General features: G+C 36.2%; 1 protein-coding gene and 1 pseudogene across 2 annotated transcripts; one reads left to right on the top strand and one right to left on the bottom strand.

Annotated features, from left to right (window-relative positions):
• The first annotated feature begins 1,698 nt into the window (after nucleotides 1–1,698).
• On the top strand, nucleotides 1,699–11,934 carry LOC127721175 (uncharacterized; annotated as a pseudogene).
• A 315-nt stretch (nucleotides 11,935–12,249) lies between these two features.
• LOC127722193 (uncharacterized) lies at nucleotides 12,250–19,631 on the bottom strand. 2 transcript variants are annotated; one of them, XR_007991694.1, is made up of 2 exons: nucleotides 12,634–19,631; nucleotides 12,250–12,357 (listed from the first exon to the last, which is right to left on the bottom strand). XR_007991694.1 is itself a non-coding variant. In XM_052229092.1 (2 exons), exon 2 carries the CDS (start codon nucleotides 19,057–19,059, stop codon nucleotides 12,958–12,960), a length of 6,102 nt encoding a protein of 2,033 aa, XP_052085052.1. In that variant the 5' UTR covers nucleotides 19,060–19,167; nucleotides 19,444–19,631; the 3' UTR covers nucleotides 12,250–12,957. The 2 variants fall into 2 exon arrangements, 1 of the variants encoding a protein (XP_052085052.1); XM_052229092.1 differs by having other exon boundaries at nucleotides 12,250–19,167; nucleotides 19,444–19,631.
• Nucleotides 19,632–20,009: the final 378 nt, after the last annotated feature.

Here is a 20,009-nt window from a genome sequence, read left to right as displayed (position 1 = left end):
CACACAGACACACACATAAGACATGTTAAAAACAAAATTTTAAAATGATGCAAACTTTGATTATACACACTTTTTGTTACTTTTTTTCTGTATTGTAAAGATAGATATAAAGCAAAACTTCTTTAATTTGTAGGTCTTTGTGGATGTTATGCTCCATTTTGGGAGACGTGGCCGGGAAAATCTTAGGGACCTACAACGAGATGATTTTGCTGTTACTCGTGATGGACAGGGGGGGGGGGCATTTTATGCTTATAAAGTTCGGGATGAGCTAACTAAAAGCTACCAGGCAGATGATGCCAAAAGTGAATGGAGGATGAAAGAAATTAAAGGTGAAAAGACACTTTCATTTAAAATTAAAATTGTTATTGCTACATGTTAATACTTGTTATCTCAAATACTATGTTTTGTTTCTATACATGCAACTATAGTTCCTAAAATCTTTCAAGACAGATGTATATCTCAATGACATATCATAACTGGAAGACCGGTCTAAGAGTTAAAATATACTATATATATATATTCAATTCTAATTTCAGCATCTACGTATTGTGTCTATCCGTAAAACTTTATATGTAAAAATCTTATGTTGTCATCTAAATATAACCTATCAGTATTAATGTGCTTTGTTTTTCATTCTATTTTTAGAAAGTCCCAGATGTCCAGTTCGCAGTCTTGTGGCATACATTAAAAGACTCAATTCAAAATGTAAATAATTTTTTCAGCAGTCTAGGAATGAACCGAAGGACAAAACATACTACACCAATGTTCCTTTGGGCCATAACTATCTCGGTTCAAGGATGAAAAAAATATCTGCAGCTGCCAAATTGTCAATGTCTTATACAAACCATTCTCTTAGAGCAACCACTGTACATGTTCTTGATGTTGCCCAGTTTCCAAAAAGACATATAATTGTTCAGTGGTTGTCGTTTGTTGATGTGGTTCATAAGCGTTTCTCGTTTCTCGTATAGATTCGACCGTTGGTTTTCCTGTTTGAATTGTTTTACACTAGTCATTTTGGGGCCCTTTATAGCTTGCTGTTCGGTGTGAGCCAAGGCTCCGTGTTGAAGGCCGTACTTTGACCTATAATTGTTTACTTTTTACACATTGTGACTTGGATGGAGAGTTGTCTCATTGGCACTCATACCGCATCTTCTTATTTCTATATAATGTCTATAACCGGACACCAATCTGCGAACTCCCTTAAAACATACACTGGACAAACGAGTAAAGAAACAAAAGAAACTTATGTCAGACACTTTAAATAAAAAGACCAACGCTACTAACAAAGTCTTAAAAACTACTACATCTACCTACACTGCTACTAACATAGTCTTAAATACTACTACATCTACCTACACTGCTACTAACAAAGTCTTAAAAACTACTACATCTACCTACACTGCTACTAACAAAGTCTTAAATACTACTACATCTACCTACACTGCTACTAACAAAGTCTTAAATACTACTACATCTAACTACACTGCTACTAACAAAGTCTAAAATACTACTACATCTACCTACACTGCTACTAACAAAGTCTAAAAAACTACTACATCTACCTACACTGCTACTAACAAAGTCTAAAAAACTACTACATCTACCTACACTGCTACTAACAAAGTCTAAGATACTACTACATCTACCTACACTGCTACAACTGCAATATCAGATTTAAATGATCAAAGTACAGAACTCATGACGCTCTATTGTTCCCAAGAACAAGTATTGTTGGCCGATGTTGGTGATTCGACCGATCGTGAGTTATTCAATGATGAACTCAATGATATTTTCAAGACTTATGATCTTGTTAGGGAAGTTGTTCCTGTCCAGACAACAGACAATACACCAGTAAATATGCTATTCCTCAAAGGGCTTCAGTGATGTCTATGCCAAACTTATATAACTGATCAAATGTAACATTCAGTTACAACTTTAATTGGATATAAGAAGATGTGGTATGAGTGCCAATGAGACAACTCTCCATCCAAGTAAAAATTTATAAAAGTAAACCATTATAGGTCACAGTACGGTCTTCAACACGGAGCCTTGGCTCACACCGAACAGTAAGCTATAAAGGGCCCCAAAAAATTACTAGTGTAAAACCATTCAAACGGGAAAACCAACGGTCTAATCTATAAAAAAAACGAGAAACGAGAAACACTTATGAACCACATCAACAAACGACAACTACTGAACATCAGATTAATGTTTAAAAGTAGACTGAAATGAGTTCCATTTGATTTCTTTTTTGTTCTTAACAGAAAAAAAATATAAAATATGCTGTGTTTTTGTTTACAATAAAACAAGTTCATCTTATTTATTGATATTTTCAATATAATGTTAAAAATCTTGCAAAATACATTTTAAAAATATACAGAAAGAACATTGAAGTCCATTTTCCTAATACATTATTTACATATGTAATATATAAATTAAGGACTTTCACTTAGTCAATACGTTATAAATGGACCTGTTATATTATATTGACAATCGGACTTCGTCCTCGGTCAATATAATCTGAACAGGTACATATATAACGTATTGACCTCGTCATCCATAATTGATAAATATCACGCTCATCATTCCCTCAATTCTCCGTTCCCCTTTTAATTTTTTTACATTTATTGGATAACTTTGATATGATTTATATAAGAAAGTATAAAATCAATGTTATACAAACTTTTATTAAAAAAGTAATACTAGTATTTCACGACTGTCAGAAATCACAAAAACTTGATATCATATGCAAATATAATTACGTTTTATGTAATATGCGTGTCCCAATCCAAAGTAATGAATGTCATAAGTGATATCTGTTTGCAGTTATTGTCTATTCAGGTTTGTGTGTAGATGACTGACCTGTGGTAGTTACTGGGTTTCTTTACACCTTGACTACACCTGATGAGACAGGAAGATATACGGCGCAATATCAAAAACCACAGGCGCGTAGCAACCCGTACGCAAAAACGCAGTTGCGTACACATCGAAAATTTTACAAAAATGAAAATATGGTAAATCTAGTAAGAATAAAACTAAAGTAATAAATTAAATTAAAAACTATCTAACAAACATGTTAATAATCACTTTGTAGCTATATTCCGTTTCTGAAATTACTTTTAATTTACGGAACCAGCATCATGATTATGTTGCTGATGCAAACAATTAAAATGGCCCCCGAGGTATCAGAAATCAATTCTATGCCTCCTTACCCAGTCCTGACATCTTTTCTGAAGATTTCAAAATAACTGACGAAATAAAATATGACGTTCTAAAGAGACCATGGACAACGATTCATTCTCATGAATTTCATGTGAGGTATGTATAGTCTTAATTACATACGTCGTCATAACAGATTTTTTTAAACAAGCCAGTCTGACTTAAGTTTAACGGGGTTGGTAAAGGGTAAGTTTCGTGCATAGTGCTTGCCGTTTTTTTTTTTTTTTTTTACGTTTGGTTGTGCAAGACGGGTGCCTCGTTCAAAGTGTTTCCCCAACTTAATAATACGTGCTTCGAGATTAAAAGTGCTTATTTTCCATGCTTCGAGATTTAAAGTGTTTGTATTCCATGCTTGGTAAAATTAAAAGACTATCGTTTAGGAAGTTAATAAAAAAAAATCGGAAATAATTTGATGATTTTCCTTATAGATTTGATTCAGATTCCGGGACTTAAAACGTATATATTATATACTTGCTAGTTAAAGGTTTCCAACGTATGATACGCGTTCGTTATAGTACTTTTTTATCAACGTTCATGGACGAAATTATTGAAATTGTTATACCTTCTTTGTATTTAACGTTTTTTCCGTGCAAGTACCACCCTTTACCACCCCTTTCAAACTAAACTAACTAGCAACGAATATCATTTTAATTTAATTTAATCAAGCTCAACCCACTACACATTAGAAAATCCAAATTCCTAAGCCAACAGTACTTGTTTGTTTTTCTCTAATTATTATATTTTTTTTTCATTTTTTTTTTAAAGCTGACTTGTTACTCATGATAATAAGATTTCGGTGAGGTCATTTTAAGTCCCAGGAAATTGCGAGAATGCAGGATTTTGCACCATTTACCCAGAGCTTCTAGGGACCCCAAACCCCTCGCTGTTTGACTTCCTCCTTCGGCATTGAGTACACATCATATTGGCCTAGCTACGCCCCTGAACCAGACTCAAGTTGGCAGCCACTTTTAGCAGCCAATCAAGGTAGCAGCCACTTTTTCCAGCAGCCAATTTTCATGATATGCCCAAAAACCAAAAAACTGTATAAGACTCAAACGTTCCAAAAATCTAAAAATCTTAGTTAAATATAATTTAACAACGATTCGACAATTCCACGGCTTGTGGTGATTCTCGAAGGATTTCAGTCCGTTTCAAATACCAATAATGATAGCAGCCACCTTTTTTCGGAGAACACCGTTTGTTTAATAAAAAAAATGTATGATGTACAATTTAAAATAGTTTTTTTTCGTGTTTTTTTTATCCTTTCTGGTTCCTTATGATAAGGAGGTACAGAAAAAATGTAGGAATAGAAAATTAGAAAAAAATCAAAGTACAATTATAATTGTTAATAATAGATAATTCCAACCAATTTGGACTGAATAAAATAGATGCGATGGAAGATAGAAAAATCACATACATCCTCAAATATCCAGTATTTTAGATGAAACCATTTTTAAAATCTATTTCTGTATATATGAAATTAAAACATTTCGATATACGTGTAATGGTTATCTCTTTTTTAATGTGAACAAGTATTTTCATAAAAAATCCTACGTGGACTATTTTGTACGGCTTGCATCATTACCAGTTCATTGATTAAAAACTGAAATTTTCCTTGGTATGGAAAAAATACGTTGATGGGCAACTTTGAACCCCTGTGGTGGCCAGACGGGCCCGGATCCCAGAAAAATATTTAATCGGGGAATAGCGTAAGTCAATACCTTTGAAATGAGCCAGGTCCAGTTCGGAACTTTGCCGTAGGGATATGTCGAGGAGTACCGAATATGTGGTTGGAATGGAAAATACGTTAAGGGGCAACTTTGAACCTTTGTGGTGGCCAGACGGGCCCGGATCCCAGAAAAATATTTAAGTGGCGAATAGCCTCGGTCAACACCTTTGAAATGAGCTAGGTCTGGTTCGGAACATGCTGTGCCGTAGGGAGTTGCCGAGGAGTAACGAAAGCAAGGGTGGTTAATGTGCAAAGTACGTTAAGGGACAACTTTGAACCCCTGTGGTGGCCAGACGGGCCCGGATCCCAGAAAAAAATTTAAGCGGGGAATAGCGCAGGTCAATACTTTTGACATGAGCTAGGTCCCGTTCGGAATTTTGCCGTAGGGATATGCCGAGGAGTACTGAATGTGTGGTTAATTTGAAAAATTCGAAAAGAGGTAACTTTGAACCTTTGTGGTGGCCAGACGGGCCCGGATCCCAGAGAAATATTTAAGCGGAGAAAAGCCTGGGTCAATACCTTTGAAATGAGCTAGGTCCGGTTCGGAAATTTGCCGTTAGGATATGCCGAGGAGTACCGAATATGTGGTTGGTATGGAAAATATGTTAAGGGGCAACTTTGAACCTCTGTGGTGGCCAGACGGGCCCGGATCCCAGAAAAATATTTAAGCGGGGAATAGCGTAGGTCAATATATTATAAATGAGCTAGGTTCGGTTCGGAACCTTGCCGTAGTGATATGCCGAGGAGTACCGAATGTGTGGTTAATTTGAAAAATTCGCTAAGGGGCAACTTTGAACCTTTGTGGTGGCCAGACGAGCCCGGATCCCAAAAAAATATTTAAGCGGGGAATAGCATGGGCCAATACCTTTGAAATGAGCTAGGTCTGGTTCGGAACTTTGCCGTAGGGATATACCGATGAGTAACGAATTTGTGGTTGGTATGGAAAATACGATAAGGGACAACTTTGAACCTCTGTGATGGCCAGACGGACCCGGATCCCAGAAAAATATTTAAGCGGGGAATAGCGCAGGTCAATACCTTTGACATGAGCTAGGTCCCGTTCGGAATTTTGCCGTAGGGATATGCCGAGGAGTACCGAATGTGTGGTTAATTTGAAAAATTCGCAAAGAGGTAACTTTGAACCTTTGTGGTGGCCAGACGGGCCCGGATCCCAGAGAAATATCTAAGCGGAGAAAAGCCTCGGTCAATACATTTGAAATGAGCTAGGTCCGGTTCGGATATTTGCCGTTAGGATATGCCGAGGAGTACCGAATATGTGGTTGGTATGGAAAATACGTTAAGGGGCAACTTTGAACCTCTGTGGTGGCCAGACGGGCCCGGATCCCAGAAAAATATTTAAGCGGGGAATAGCGCAGGTCAATATATTATAAATGAGCTAGGTTCGGTTCGGAACTTTGCCGTAGGGATATGCCGAGGAGTACCGAATGTGTGGTTAATTTGAAAAATTCGCTAAGGGGCAACTTTGAACCTTTGTGGTGGCCAGACGAGCCCGGATCCCAGAAAAATATTTAAGCGGGGAATAGCATGGGTCAATACCTTTGAAATGAGCTAGGTCTGGTTCGGAACTTTGCCGTAGGGATATACCGATGAGTAACGAATGTGTGGTTGGTATGGAAAATACGTTAAGGGGCAACTTTGAACCTCTGTGATGGCCAGACGGACCCGGATCCCAGAAATGTATGTTAAGGGACAACTTTGAACCCCTGTGGTGGCCAGACGGGCCCGGATCCCAGAAAAATATTTAAGCGGGGAATAGCTGAAACCGGGTGGAAATAGGCATCATTATAACAGCACTCGGTCGTAAATATTGTAAGGATTCTTTATTAAAGGTCTTAGGACTTCAACAAAATAACAGTCGTCTCATATAAAGACCCTACAAAACACTATAAAATACTATAAATACTAGTGCAAAGAAAGATAACTCTGACATGTTTATGAACAAGTACATAGTCTAAGTAAAATAATATTGTCATTCTCTTTTACGTCTATATTTTCTGTCTCAAAGACTCAACTTAAACGTGTGTCCTACATGTATTAGCTTATGTATCTCTCCAAGATAAAAGGACCTTCAGGAGCGAAATTTTTTGATAAAAAGTAAAAGTTTATATGTATCTGTAATGCTTAATGCACCCCCCTGAACATATATGAATGTGAAAGTTTTTTTGTTTGTTTTGTGTGTGTGTGTGTGTGTGTGTGTGTGTGTGTAAGGGATGTTACCTTCAGTTATAAGGATTATCTTTCATGCGTGCCGTACATCGTATGACAATATTTGCTTATTTATTGTTTATTTCGTGGCTGCGCTGACATAAAACAAAAAGGTACCAAGATAACGTTATTTATACTCGATTGTTTGACAAGTCTGTTCACAATAGTTATACGTCATTGTACCAATTTAGTGGGGATATTACCAATCAACGTACCTCGCGATCGATTGTGCATGATGCCCAGCTTAAACTGTAATGTAGCCGATTAGGTTCTATTCTCAATCTTAAATTTGTTTAAGAAATCAAAACTTATGAAGGACGGAAATTAGAACTGATTTTGCTATAAGGCACCTAGTCGGTTGGGTATTACATGTATAAGATACCTTAATCAGATCCAATGGCATTGAACGATTATAGCCCTATTCGCCAACAAAAGAGAAACTGAATGAGTCATGCAAATCCAATATTTGCTATACCAATTAAAAATAGAAATTACCATATAATTAAATAATGAGTTGAACGTTTTCGTAGCATCAGATCTTTCACGATCCTTTTCACGATCTTCAAAAGCGGTACACGATCTTTTACGATAAAAAAAAATTAACGTTTTGTAAATATTTCCATTTTTACAAAATTTCTGATAATGCTAACACAAAATAACTGTAAGAACCATTTGAATCATTAAAATGGTAGATCATTTTTCATCGAAAAGTTGTTTAGTCATTCGAGTTATGAAAAAAATCTTGTTTGGTTACATTTTTAATGTCATTGAAATGTCGAGAAGCAATCTGCCTTTTGTAGTTTTGTAAGAACTGTTGAATTTTAAACCTTGATTTTTCTCTGATACTTATCATTATGTTGAACCATTTTGACAGACAGTTTTATTTTTTTGTAAATTTGTTCGTATAATTCATCATACTAGATTAGTAATAGCATATGTCTTCTTGATAAGATTGAATTCACGATCCTATACCAGAGCTTTCACGATCCAATCGTAATATTTGACCACCGTTAAGTATTCTTTCACGATCATTTCTCTCGATAAACCGAAGCCAGCTCGCACGACTTAGTCCAATCCGGCCCGTTCAATACAAGTGCCAAACAAGTTTTGAAGCTCGTTATTTAATATTTTGTTTTGTTAGATATTGTGATCTTGAATTGTCCTTGATATTTGAGCGCTTTGTTTCTTTGCTTAACTACAACTCAACGAAAAACATCTTTTTTACTGCAGCTAGTACAGGGTTTTGTCCATCAGTACTTATCTAAAACAACGTTATATGGCGACGAACAATTAAATCAACATTTACCTTCTTAGGCTTCGTCGATTAAAAGACGATCAATTTACTATGATCAAGTTTTGCTAGTTAAATGTACATCGTTGAATTATTCTTGAAAAGATTGAACTCGAATCCTGTTGTAATTTTTATTGAATGCTGGGGTAGTCAGCTTAAGTAGGTTTAAAGTTTTTAGTGATTCTTGCTTAACGATTTCCATCTAAAATTTTCAAGCAAGTACTAACGGAAATTTTGTATTCCGATTGTTAAGGAGTTTAAACCCTTTTATTATACTTCACGTTAAAATGCCATATTTTGATTGGCTAATACGAGGGTGTTAATTTACTCTATTACATGGCTGAGCGGGTGACAATTTTTTTGAATGTCACCCTCTCGTCCAGACCAATCAAAAATCGATACTTTAAAGGACAATAAATTGAATTTACATCAAGTTATTAAAGACAATGCTTAAGTTCTACGTTTTGGCTCAGATTCTATTATTTGAAATAAAACATCTTGCTTCATTTCTGTTGATTTTTCTAATACTCGTAACGTTGTTATGTACGTGACGCCATAGAAAATACTTTTAAATAAAATTCATCCGTAAAAGATAATAATGATAGGACATTCAGTATAATAAATTAAATAACACATAGCTGAGAGGGTACCCCTCGAAAAAGCATTGTCAACCTTAGCTTCGCCGCTGTTGACAATGTTTTCTCGGGGTAACAATCTGTTCTATCACCATCTCAGCTATGTGTTATTTATATATTGTATCACGTTTCGTATTAAATATTATTTTATTCTATTATAGAACCACCACCAAAGTTTAGACGAATTAGATGGAATGGTATAAAAACACTGACGTGGACACGGAATATTGTTGAAAAAGTTAAAAAAAATCAGCATTGAAAAAGAAGGCATCTGATCAGTCAACACACAAAATCAATCCATTTCAACTGTGGCGATTAACAGGTGTATTAAAACACTGCTTTCTAAACTGCCGGTACGGCCATTGTTCATTTGCTTGCAGTGGTTGAGAATTCACCAGATTTATAAGGCATGTACAAATATTCAGATATAGACCAATCAATTGTCCAAACAAAGCTCGCAAGACATTCCTCCCGAAATGGTGTGTCGATAAACATGTCGAGGAATGTCCACTTACCTATATAACTTGTCTATCAGTTGGATGTTGAGAGAAAATCCTAAGATGTCGAATAGAACAACACTTGTTAAAATGTCAACATCGCTCCATTCTTTGCCCAAACCACCATTTTGGCTGTGACCAACGACTTACAGAAAAAGACGCCTTCAAACATTCAGATACCTGCTTGTTTGCTTCATTACTTTGCAATAAATGTGGTCAAGCCATGATGAAAAAAGATTTACGTGAACATGAAAAGTATTGTGCGAAGTCTGAAACAAAATGCAAGCTTTGTAAAAAGACGATGCTTCGTGAGGAAGAGCCTTTTCACTTGGACGCTTGTTTAATGGCGGAACTCTCTTACCCAAACATTGGTTGTGGTTTAACAATGACAAGATACAAAATGTTACAACACAGGTCAACATGCTTACACGCAAATATCAGTTGTGCAAATTCTGAAAGGGGATGTAAAACCAGAGATAAACGAATTAATATACAAATTCATACAGCATCATGTCCATTTCGAATGTCACAGTGTGAGTTTTGTGGGAGAAAATTGCCTTTCAAGAAACTTGATTCCCACTTAAAAACCTGTCAGACGAAGAAGGCATGTCCATTATGTGGAATGATGGTTCCTGGGTAAAGTTTTTTTTTATCATCAACGGTTATCTAAGAAAAAATCAAGGCCATGACCGAAATGAAAAGAATACACACAGATGACTAAAACACAAATAACACGACTATATATACTGACTGACTTTAAAAACGCAACACTCATTTTGTTGATTTTTTTTACCAAATCATGTTTGGTCCTCATACAACTACTATTCATGCTTACCATACTTCGATCTGTTTAGGAAAAATCAACATCTGACTTACCTGTGGTTATTGAACATACCGGATTATTGAAGTCGCACGAATTTCTTAAAGAGAAATTTGGAACCCATAAATGATTTTTTTCATTTTTTTTTCTTCGTGAAACAACTCTTTCAATCCATACCAACACTTAAATCAGTTAAACAATGTTGCATCTCCGTATTGCCAAGTCTGAGCAATAAAAAACTGAATCAGCCCATAAGAATATTGCAGACAGGAAAACGTGAACGTGCTGTAACCAGACAGTTTGACGTCCGAAACTCGTCTTACTGTCCTTCCAACAACAATACATGCAGACGGGATTTGTTGATGACCATCAATGACCAGATCAATATGTAGTGACAATTACACGTCAATAGAATTTGATTACGCAACGTCATTTGCGAGACATGTTTACGGCATCAACGTCAACTCCTAATCAAATTGCCAAATGCCATGGCACACAGATTCATGCCATAAATGTTTCCTATAAACTGAAATGCTAAAGAATCGACTGCAGAAAAACATTTAAAGCCTTAAGTTTCAACCGCATAGTTGCCAAAACACACTGTAATGGGTGGGACAAAGGCAAAATTAGAAGGTGCAAAACAGAACCCAAAACATGCCGAACAGAATTGGTTGACCTTTCGGACAATCACTTTGGCGTTGGTTACAGGCAGTCATTGCTTTCGACGGTGACACATCCATTGGTAAGGGGAAAACCAGGGTTTCAGTGCATACCACATGATTTGAACATTAAAAATGATGTAACCAATTCAACTTTCGAACTGCATTTTTTTTTTAAACAATGAAGTAATGAATGACATTTAAGTTCATACATTTGTTTAACAAACATTGAATATTTGAAAATGGGAATTAAAAAGAATAATCTAGTGTTGCGTTTCTAAAGTCGGTCAGTATATCATATCTAATGCTTCGGAAGGGTTGACAGTACTATGGTATCATGTAACTTTTAATTTAATAAGTTTAACTGTTTGACCACAGGTTGACTGTTGCAAAATGTGTCTGGTCAATTGTTCGTTTATTGTTCAATGGTCATATTGAGAACACTTATACTATTTTATCTAGCTTAAAGTCAAAGATTGCAAAGCAAACTGACGTCGATATAGCACGTGGTATGAAGTGCAAGCAAAAAAACAGGTTAACTCTTACATGCCAATGAAACTAGAAATAGAAAAGGAAACAATCAAATCTTCACACAAGCAATCAAATCTTTATGAAAATGCATTCTTGTTATACATGTATGTTAAACTTCAAGGAGTCTTATTAATATTTTCGTACATGTCCTACAGATCAACATGGGGAACTCATGAGCGTACTTGTCCAAGGAAGAACTGGCAGTCATATTGTGACGTGTGTCATAAATTGGTGAGAAATGACAAAAAGGAAGACCACAAAGAGTTATGCATGGAACATGCCCATACTTCTCAACAACCTGCATCCACAGTAAGCCTTTTTGATTAACAATAGTGAAAATGCATTAATCAGTTTTAGGCCCTAACCATTTGAAATTTTAGTTGTGGTTCGGTGAGAGATGAAAAAACTAGTAAGAGTTTACTTTATGTTCACCAAAAATTTTGTTTTCGCAAAGACGCAATAATACTTATTTTTCTTCGTAATGCATTAAAAAAAATCAAGTGAAATAAAACCTAATGTGAAGTTATGTTGAGATAAAATTTTCAGGCATTTATTTCCTCAATGTGACTTTTCTAGGTCGTGTTCACTCAAAGTTGGTATTAGGAAATGTAACATTCTAGACCCTTCCCATACTAATTATATCCCGCTAATATCAGTCGAAATGAATATAACACAATTCACACCTCAAGTTTATTCCAAAAATATTCCAAGTTACTGGATCCAAAGTATAAACAGGTGAGATGAGATTGACTACAAAGAAAATGCAATCATCATGAGATTTGTACCAATTACAATGTTCAAAACATACACAAAAATATAAACATAGGTGTGAAAATATAGAAAACAGTCATTGCAACATCTAGGATTTACACAAGTTATGAATAAAGTTCATATTTCGAAAGTAAACAATTATCCGATTGGCAATATTTTGTCATTGTCTCAAGTTCATATTAATGGCATTGAAATAGCTAAATTTACTTTCATATTATCACAAAATGCATAGAATATATGTAGAAAATAACGTACCTTATTTGTTAGACTCTGATATTTCTAAATAATTCAAAATTAAAGGGCTCAAAATTGTCGTGACCCATTCTCAGTTTTCAGGGAAATATATATACAGGGGAAAGTGACCGATGTACTTAGGTAAGTTTCATCAAAAATCAATAAATTTGCAAAACGAAATTTGTTACAATTCTAAACAGGAAATTGGCCTTTACATACCAGCCCCTAAATTGGGTTCTTAACTAGAACGCAATTACTCAAACAAAATCAAAGGTCAATTATATCATAAATGTTCAACACATGTCTATCATAACAACACAGGTTTGGTGGCAGCGGTGAGTATTTTCAGTCTGATTCTAGAAGAAGACAAAGTTTCGCAACTGGTCTCATCAACACAGAGTTTGAGGTTTTTACCTTAACAACTCTAACTACATTGTTCTTGTCTTTGATGAGTTCAATCACTCGAGCCATGTTCCACGAATTTCTCGGTGCATTGTCCGCAATAAGAACGATATCACCTAACTGCATGTTTCTTTCAGATTTTGTCCATTTTTGGCGGTTCTGCAGAAGAGGCAGATATTCTTTTCTCCACCTGCTCCAAAACAGATCAGCAAGATATTGAATTTGCCTCCATCTTCTTTTGACATAGTTGTCGGTTTTAGAGAACACACCAGGTGGAAAACTTTCACCCGGACGCTGAAGTATCAAGTGATTCGGAGTCAATACTTTCAAGTCTGTAATACTGTTTGACGCTTCTGTGATCGGTCTTCCATTAAGAATGCCTTCTACTTCGCAGAATAGAGTCATAAGACCTTCATCAGTCAATCGAATGTTCTGTTCATGCATGATCGAAAAAAGAACCTTTCGCACAGATCTTATCAGACGCTCCCAAACGCCTCCAAAATGTGATGCAGAAGGAGGATTAAATTCCCATTGAATATGTCTTTGTATCATAAATTCCTGCATTCGATTTATATTCCATCGATTTATCTCTTCTCTGAGTTCCCTCTCTGAACCCACTAAATTTGTACCATTATCTGTCCTAATGAATTCAGGTACTCCTCGTCTCGCTATAAATCGTCTTATAGCATTTATACATGAGTCAGTGTCGAGCGAATGTGCTAACTCCAAATGAATTGCTCTGATATTCAAGCATGTAAAAATCACACCATATCTCTTCACAACACTTCTGCCTTGCTTTATTTCGAACGGTCCAAAGAAATCTATACCGATTCTTGTAAACGGCGGATCATCTGCCTTCAAACATTCCTCAGGAAGGCTTGCCATTTTCTGTTTGCCTAAAGCACCTTGATACTTCCTACATAGTACACATTTGGCAATTAATGTCTTTATAATCGCATTAGCACCTAAGATCCAATAATGTTGTCTAAGAACAGCCAACATTGAATTCCTTCCTAAGTGTCCAATAGAACGATGAAGGTTTTCGATTATAAGCTTTGACACTGTTGAATCCTTCGGTAGAATGATTGGGTGCATTGCATCGTACTGAATATCTGAGCGTTCCAACCGACCACCTACTCTTAACAATCCTTCTTCGTCCAAAAATGGATCAAGCTTCCTTAGTTTCGATGAAGATTTGAGATGTTTTACAATATTGCCTATCTGTTGCTTCTGTAACACTTCTATTTCGTCTATAAAATGTTTTCTATGAATATACGCTAAAAGTACTTTCTCTGCTCTGACAATCATTTCAGTTGAAATCATGTCGATCTTCTTTCCAGTAGATTTCTCGTTTCTAACGCTTTCAAGTGATAACTTGTGTTTAGTTTTATACTTGTCAATAGCACGGATAAATAAGGCAACTACCTTAATCAACTTTTTTAAATCAGAAAAGTGTTCAATTAAGCGATCAAGTCCAAAAGTAGATTCTGGCTTGACAGCACAAACCGTGCCGACACCCTTAATCTCAAGGTCATCTGAAACGCTTAAGTCTAACGTCGTGCTTGCGCTATTATCTTGCCACGATTCCACGGCTTTCCACAAGAACTCTGGACCATTGAACCATTGCATACACGAACGGAATTTATCAATCGAAGTTCCTCTACTGGCTAAATCTGCTGGATTCTGTTTCGTATCAACATAATGCCATTGGTCAATATTAGTTGCATCTTGAATCACTGCCAAACGATTGGCTACAAAAGTGTTAAAACGTGTTTTTGTGTTCGCAATGTATCTGAGTACGGACATACTGTCTGTCCAGTAATGAATTTCATCAATTGTATATTCAAGTTCCTTTGTAATCATACGACAAAGTTTCACCGCAGTTGTAGCAGCTGTCAGCTCCATTCTAGGAATTGTAACCGTTTTCAACGGTGCCACTCTCGATTTTCCTAATACGAACGAGCATTGAATATTTCCCTCTTCATCGACTAATCTAAGGTAAAAGACGGATCCATAACCTAAATCACTTGCGTCCGCAAAGCAATGTAATTGGCAAGAAACAACAGTCTTGAAACTTTGAGGTTTGTAACACCTATCGACTTTGATACCTTCCAGTTGTTCTAGTTGATTAAGCCATTTATTCCATTTGGTAAGCTCATTGTCGGGGATCTCTTCGTCCCATCCTATGCCCCTTTTACAAAGACTTTGAAGAATGGATTTCGCAGATAACACAAAGGGAGACGCGATTCCAATAGGATCATAGACAGAACTAACTACACTAAGAATTCCACGTCTAGTCTGTGGTTTATGTTTCATGTTGATGTGAAAACCAAGTTTATCTTCATTTACGAACCAATAAACGCCTAAAGCGCGTTCGACTCCACTTTCGTTGCTTAAACTCCATTCATGTGACCTCTTACTACGATCCTTTTCAGGTACAGATTCCAGAACAGTTTGATTGTTTGTCATCCATTTAGTCAAATTAAAACCTCCTTTACTACACAGTTTAGTAACGTTCTTTATAAGTGAAACTGCCTTTTCCACTTCATCAACTGACGACAAACAGTCATCAACGTACATGTTTTTATTCACAGTATCTGTCACCTTAGTGTCAAATTCGTCTTTGAACTTTTCTGCAGTGTACTGAAGTGCGTAGTTGCAACAACTAGGCGAAGATGTTGCTCCAAATAAATGCACAGTCATTCTATATTCTGTTGGGTTTTCATCTATGTTTCCATTCTTCCACCAATAGAATCGCAAACAGTCTCTGTTATTTGTTGGTACTTTGACTTGATAAAACATGGATTCAATATCGCCTAACACTGCAATCTTGTCTTGCCTAAATCGCATCAGAACGCCTAAAAGATTATTTGCTAAATTCGGGCCTTGTAACAATTCATTGTTCAAAGAAACACCTAGATTTCTTGCAGAGCAATCGAAAACGACGCGAATCTTTTCTGGCTTTTGGGGGTGGTACACACCATGATGGGGTAGGTACCAAACCTTTCCGTCATTTCTATCCAAGTCATCGGAAGGAACAGGTTCTGCGTAACCTCTTTCAATAATCTTGTCCATAAATTTCAGATAATCCTGCTTAAAACGAGGATTTTTCAATAACTTCCTCTTTAACGAATTCAGTCTCTGCAAACATTGTTCCGAGTTATTTGGAAAATATACTTCATTGTTTCTGAACGGTAAACCAATACAATAATGACCATCTTCATCAAGTTTGATTGATTTCTCAACTTGTCGCATAAACATGTTGTCCTCCACTGAATTTTCTTTCTTGTCCTCTATTATCCTTTCTGGAAAATCAAAATTAATACTTTGCATTAAAATGTCAAGTTGTGTTTCATCGATTCCTTCTCTCTGGAGGTGCACTCTATTAACCTCAAAACTATTTCCTTGTGTTTCACGTAAAACGTTCCAAAGTATCCATCCTAGTCTCGTTTTCGTTGCATGTGGAGAACCACTCGGCCCTGTTGCCACATCGAATGGCGTAAATGCATCCGGAACGTTGTTGCCAATCATAATTCCTATGTCCGCATCTATCTCTGGGATATCAACCGAATCTAAATGAGTCCATTTCTCAATTTCTTGCGGAGTGGGAATATGTTCCTTTGATACAGGCATGTTGACCTTAGTATACACCTTTGGCAAATCAACCACGTGTTCCATTGACAAACTTGACACTTGTAGACCATTAATCGCATATGTATTTAGAGTTTGTGTGTTTCCCATAGTATTGATGGTAATCTGAGTTTTCTTACCATTGGCTCCAAGTTGACGCATTAGTTTATCACTGCAAAAGGTTATGCTACTACCTGAGTCGAAGAAGGCATAAGTCTTGACACTCTGGGATTTATTGTTCAATTTAACTCGCACAGGTATTATCGCCATAGCACAAGTAACATCGCCAGCCCCTCTATCACTACAAGTAGAGCTATTAACCACTTGTTCAAGTTGCTGTGTGCTTTCATGATTTTCGGATTTTTGAGAATCATCATTTTTACTAAATGAATCTTGCTGTGACGATGGCGGTTTATTTGATTGATTGTCATTATGAAGAATAGTTGGATGTAGTCGCCCGCAGATTGAGCATTTGAGTCTTTTTTTACACTTGTTACTCATATGGCCCTTTCTCAAACACCCAAAGCAATGTCCTTTACTTTTCAAGTAAGTGATTCGGTCTTCCCGTGGACGAGCAATAAGTCGTTTACAATTGCCTAATTCATGTGTTCCGTTACAGTAGGAACAGTGTATTTCAGTACTAGTATTCTTTGCCGCATCACAGACGTTTGAAACTCTTTGTCCATGTTGTCGTTGATTTGTGCTACGAGAATTCGAATAATTCATGGCGATGTTACCATAGGTCGGATCCGTTGCCTTTTTCGCTTCCGTTTTAACAAAGTTCACAAAGTCAATAAACTTTACTGTTTTGTGCAATTCCTTTAAACGATATACAACATTTCTCCATCGATCGTGCATATGAAAGGGCAATTTTGACATCAGACGTTTAATATTTTCAGAGTACTCTAAAACATTTCCGGCTTCCATACTCTCTGTGCCGTATTGACATTCAACCAAAAACAACGCAAATTCGTCCAACGATTTAATATCTCCTGATTTAATACTTGGCCAATCCAAAGCCTTTTTAATAAAGGCCGACGCCATCACGTCTGTATCCCCATATCGCTCTTCAAGATGACGCATTGACGCCTGATATGCTCTATTACCTGGCAAGTGACTGTAACTTGATACTACCTTATGCGCTTCTCCATATGTTAGTTGCTCAAGATAGTTCATCTTTTCATCGTCATGTTCACAGTTCATAACAACCTTAGCTTCGAATTGTCGGAGAAACTTCCTATATTCCAGAGGATTTCCATTAAATTTCCTTATTTCCGGTGTCGGTTTTCTCAAATGCTGCACCATACTTTGAAAAGCTGTTTCAGCACTACTGTTAGAATTACAAGCCAAGTTTTGAATCGGCGCAGATGTTACATCGTCACTTTGGGTTGGTCTGTATGATGGTAAATGTACATGAACACTCTGTTTTGGAACTGTAGTGTTTTCTGTCATTCCGACAGGTGGCAGCTTCATAAAATCCAATTTACCAGTGTCCTTTACTTTGGCCATTTTCTCCTTCGCTGGTTGAAATGCTTTTGCCACAGGGTTTAATGTCTTTGACTCGACAGTCGACTGCACTTTGTCCTGTAAAGGTTTCGGCATAGATTCTATGTTTTCAAGTTTTACTTTCGGCAATTCAACGCCGTCAATTTCACCTCTTTCGAACTTGTCGTATATCATTGCTTTTGCATCAGCGACAGCTATTTCGGTTTGCATTTGAAGTTCATCTTCATCTAACTGTAATGACTTTTTCGCCATTTCAAGTTCTCGCTTCCGTTTCATTGCTTGTCTTTTTGCCTCTAGCTCGATCCTTTTTTCCTCAACTTCTAGTCGTTTTGAAGATACTGACGAGCTGCCCGCGCTTCTTACTGATTTGCCTCTAGCACTTTCTTGTCTTTGGACAGGGTTTGAATTAATATTTTGTTGTATTTCACTTTTACAGTTCATTAGAAAGACATCTCTAGGAGTATGAATCTGCATGTACTCTTCTTGTTCTGTCTCTTTTAATCTACTAAAATGTGTTTGATGCTTTATAAGAAACTGTTCATAGTCTTGCATCCAATTACTATAGTTCACTCGTATTGCCTCGTTGTGTTCTTTGTCAGATATCATTCTGATTATTTTTTCACTTAACACCTTTAATCCATTAAAACACTGAGCTATTTGTCCTTCGCTAAATTCTTTTCCTTTGTCCGTATACTTTCTCGGCCTAACCCCGCCTACTGCCTCAAGGGTTTTCTGTTCTTCCATTTTATCTGTCGTTTCTGTTTTGACGTTCTCATCCATAATTGTTTCGGAACTTATTTGTTGTCCACTTATTTCTGTGTCCACACTTTTCAAAATCAGATCTGATTCTATAATTGAGTCGACTTCTTCTGGCGTGCTCATATTCGTCAAATAAGTCAATGAATACATCCCGCTAATATCAGTCGAAATGAATATAACACAATTCACACCTCAAGTTTATTCCAAAAATATTCCAAGTTACTGGATCCAAAGTATAAACAGGTGAGATGAGATTGACTACAAAGAAAATGCAATCATCATGAGATTTGTACCAATTACAATGTTCAAAACATACACAAAAATATAAACATAGGTGTGAAAATATAGAAAACAGTCATTGCAACATCTAGGATTTACACAAGTTATGAATAAAGTTCATATTTCGAAAGTAAACAATTATCCGATTGGCAATATTTTGTCATTGTCTCAAGTTCATATTAATGGCATTGAAATAGCTAAATTTACTTTCATATTATCACAAAATGCATAGAATATATGTAGAAAATAACGTACCTTATTTGTTAGACTCTGATATTTCTAAATAATTCAAAATTAAAGGGCTCAAAATTGTCGTGACCCATTCTCAGTTTTCAGGGAAATATATATACAGGGGAAAGTAACCGATGTACTTAGGTAAGTTTCATCAAAAATCAATAAATTTGCAAAACGAAATTTGTTACAATTCTAAACAGGAAATTGGCCTTTACACTAATAACATGGTTGGTGTCTTATTCTTTACACATGTTTCTGTGCACACACTATTTTCTCATATAAATTTAAGGATATCTGGTGTATACGACACAACAACCCAACGACAAAAAATACTTAAAAAAATCTGAAGGGCAATATAGTTTACCCAATATGTCAAACTCTAAATCATACCGATTTTTAAAAGTTGTGGTTTAGAAACGCTTAAATTTCGTAATTTTTTCATTTGCATCAATGCAAACATACTAGATGCTTCGCGTCATGAACAGATTAAGACAATCATATCAGGAAACTTGGAACCTAATTTTCTTATATAAATAAATTTGACTCATTCCAATCTTCATTACAGAATTGTTGAACTTTAACAATTA

Source organism: Mytilus californianus, unplaced genomic scaffold (assembly GCF_021869535.1).
Source record: "Mytilus californianus isolate M0D057914Y unplaced genomic scaffold, xbMytCali1.0.p SCAF_12, whole genome shotgun sequence".
Lineage (NCBI taxonomy): Eukaryota > Metazoa > Mollusca > Bivalvia > Mytilida > Mytilidae > Mytilus > Mytilus californianus.
This window is presented reverse-complemented; position numbering and strand designations above follow the sequence as displayed.

Excerpts from the sequence above, each read along its gene's own strand:
- LOC127722193 (XM_052229092.1), bottom strand. The coding sequence starts at position 19,059 with ATGTATTCATTGACTTATTTGACGAATATGAGCACGCCAGAAGAAGTC.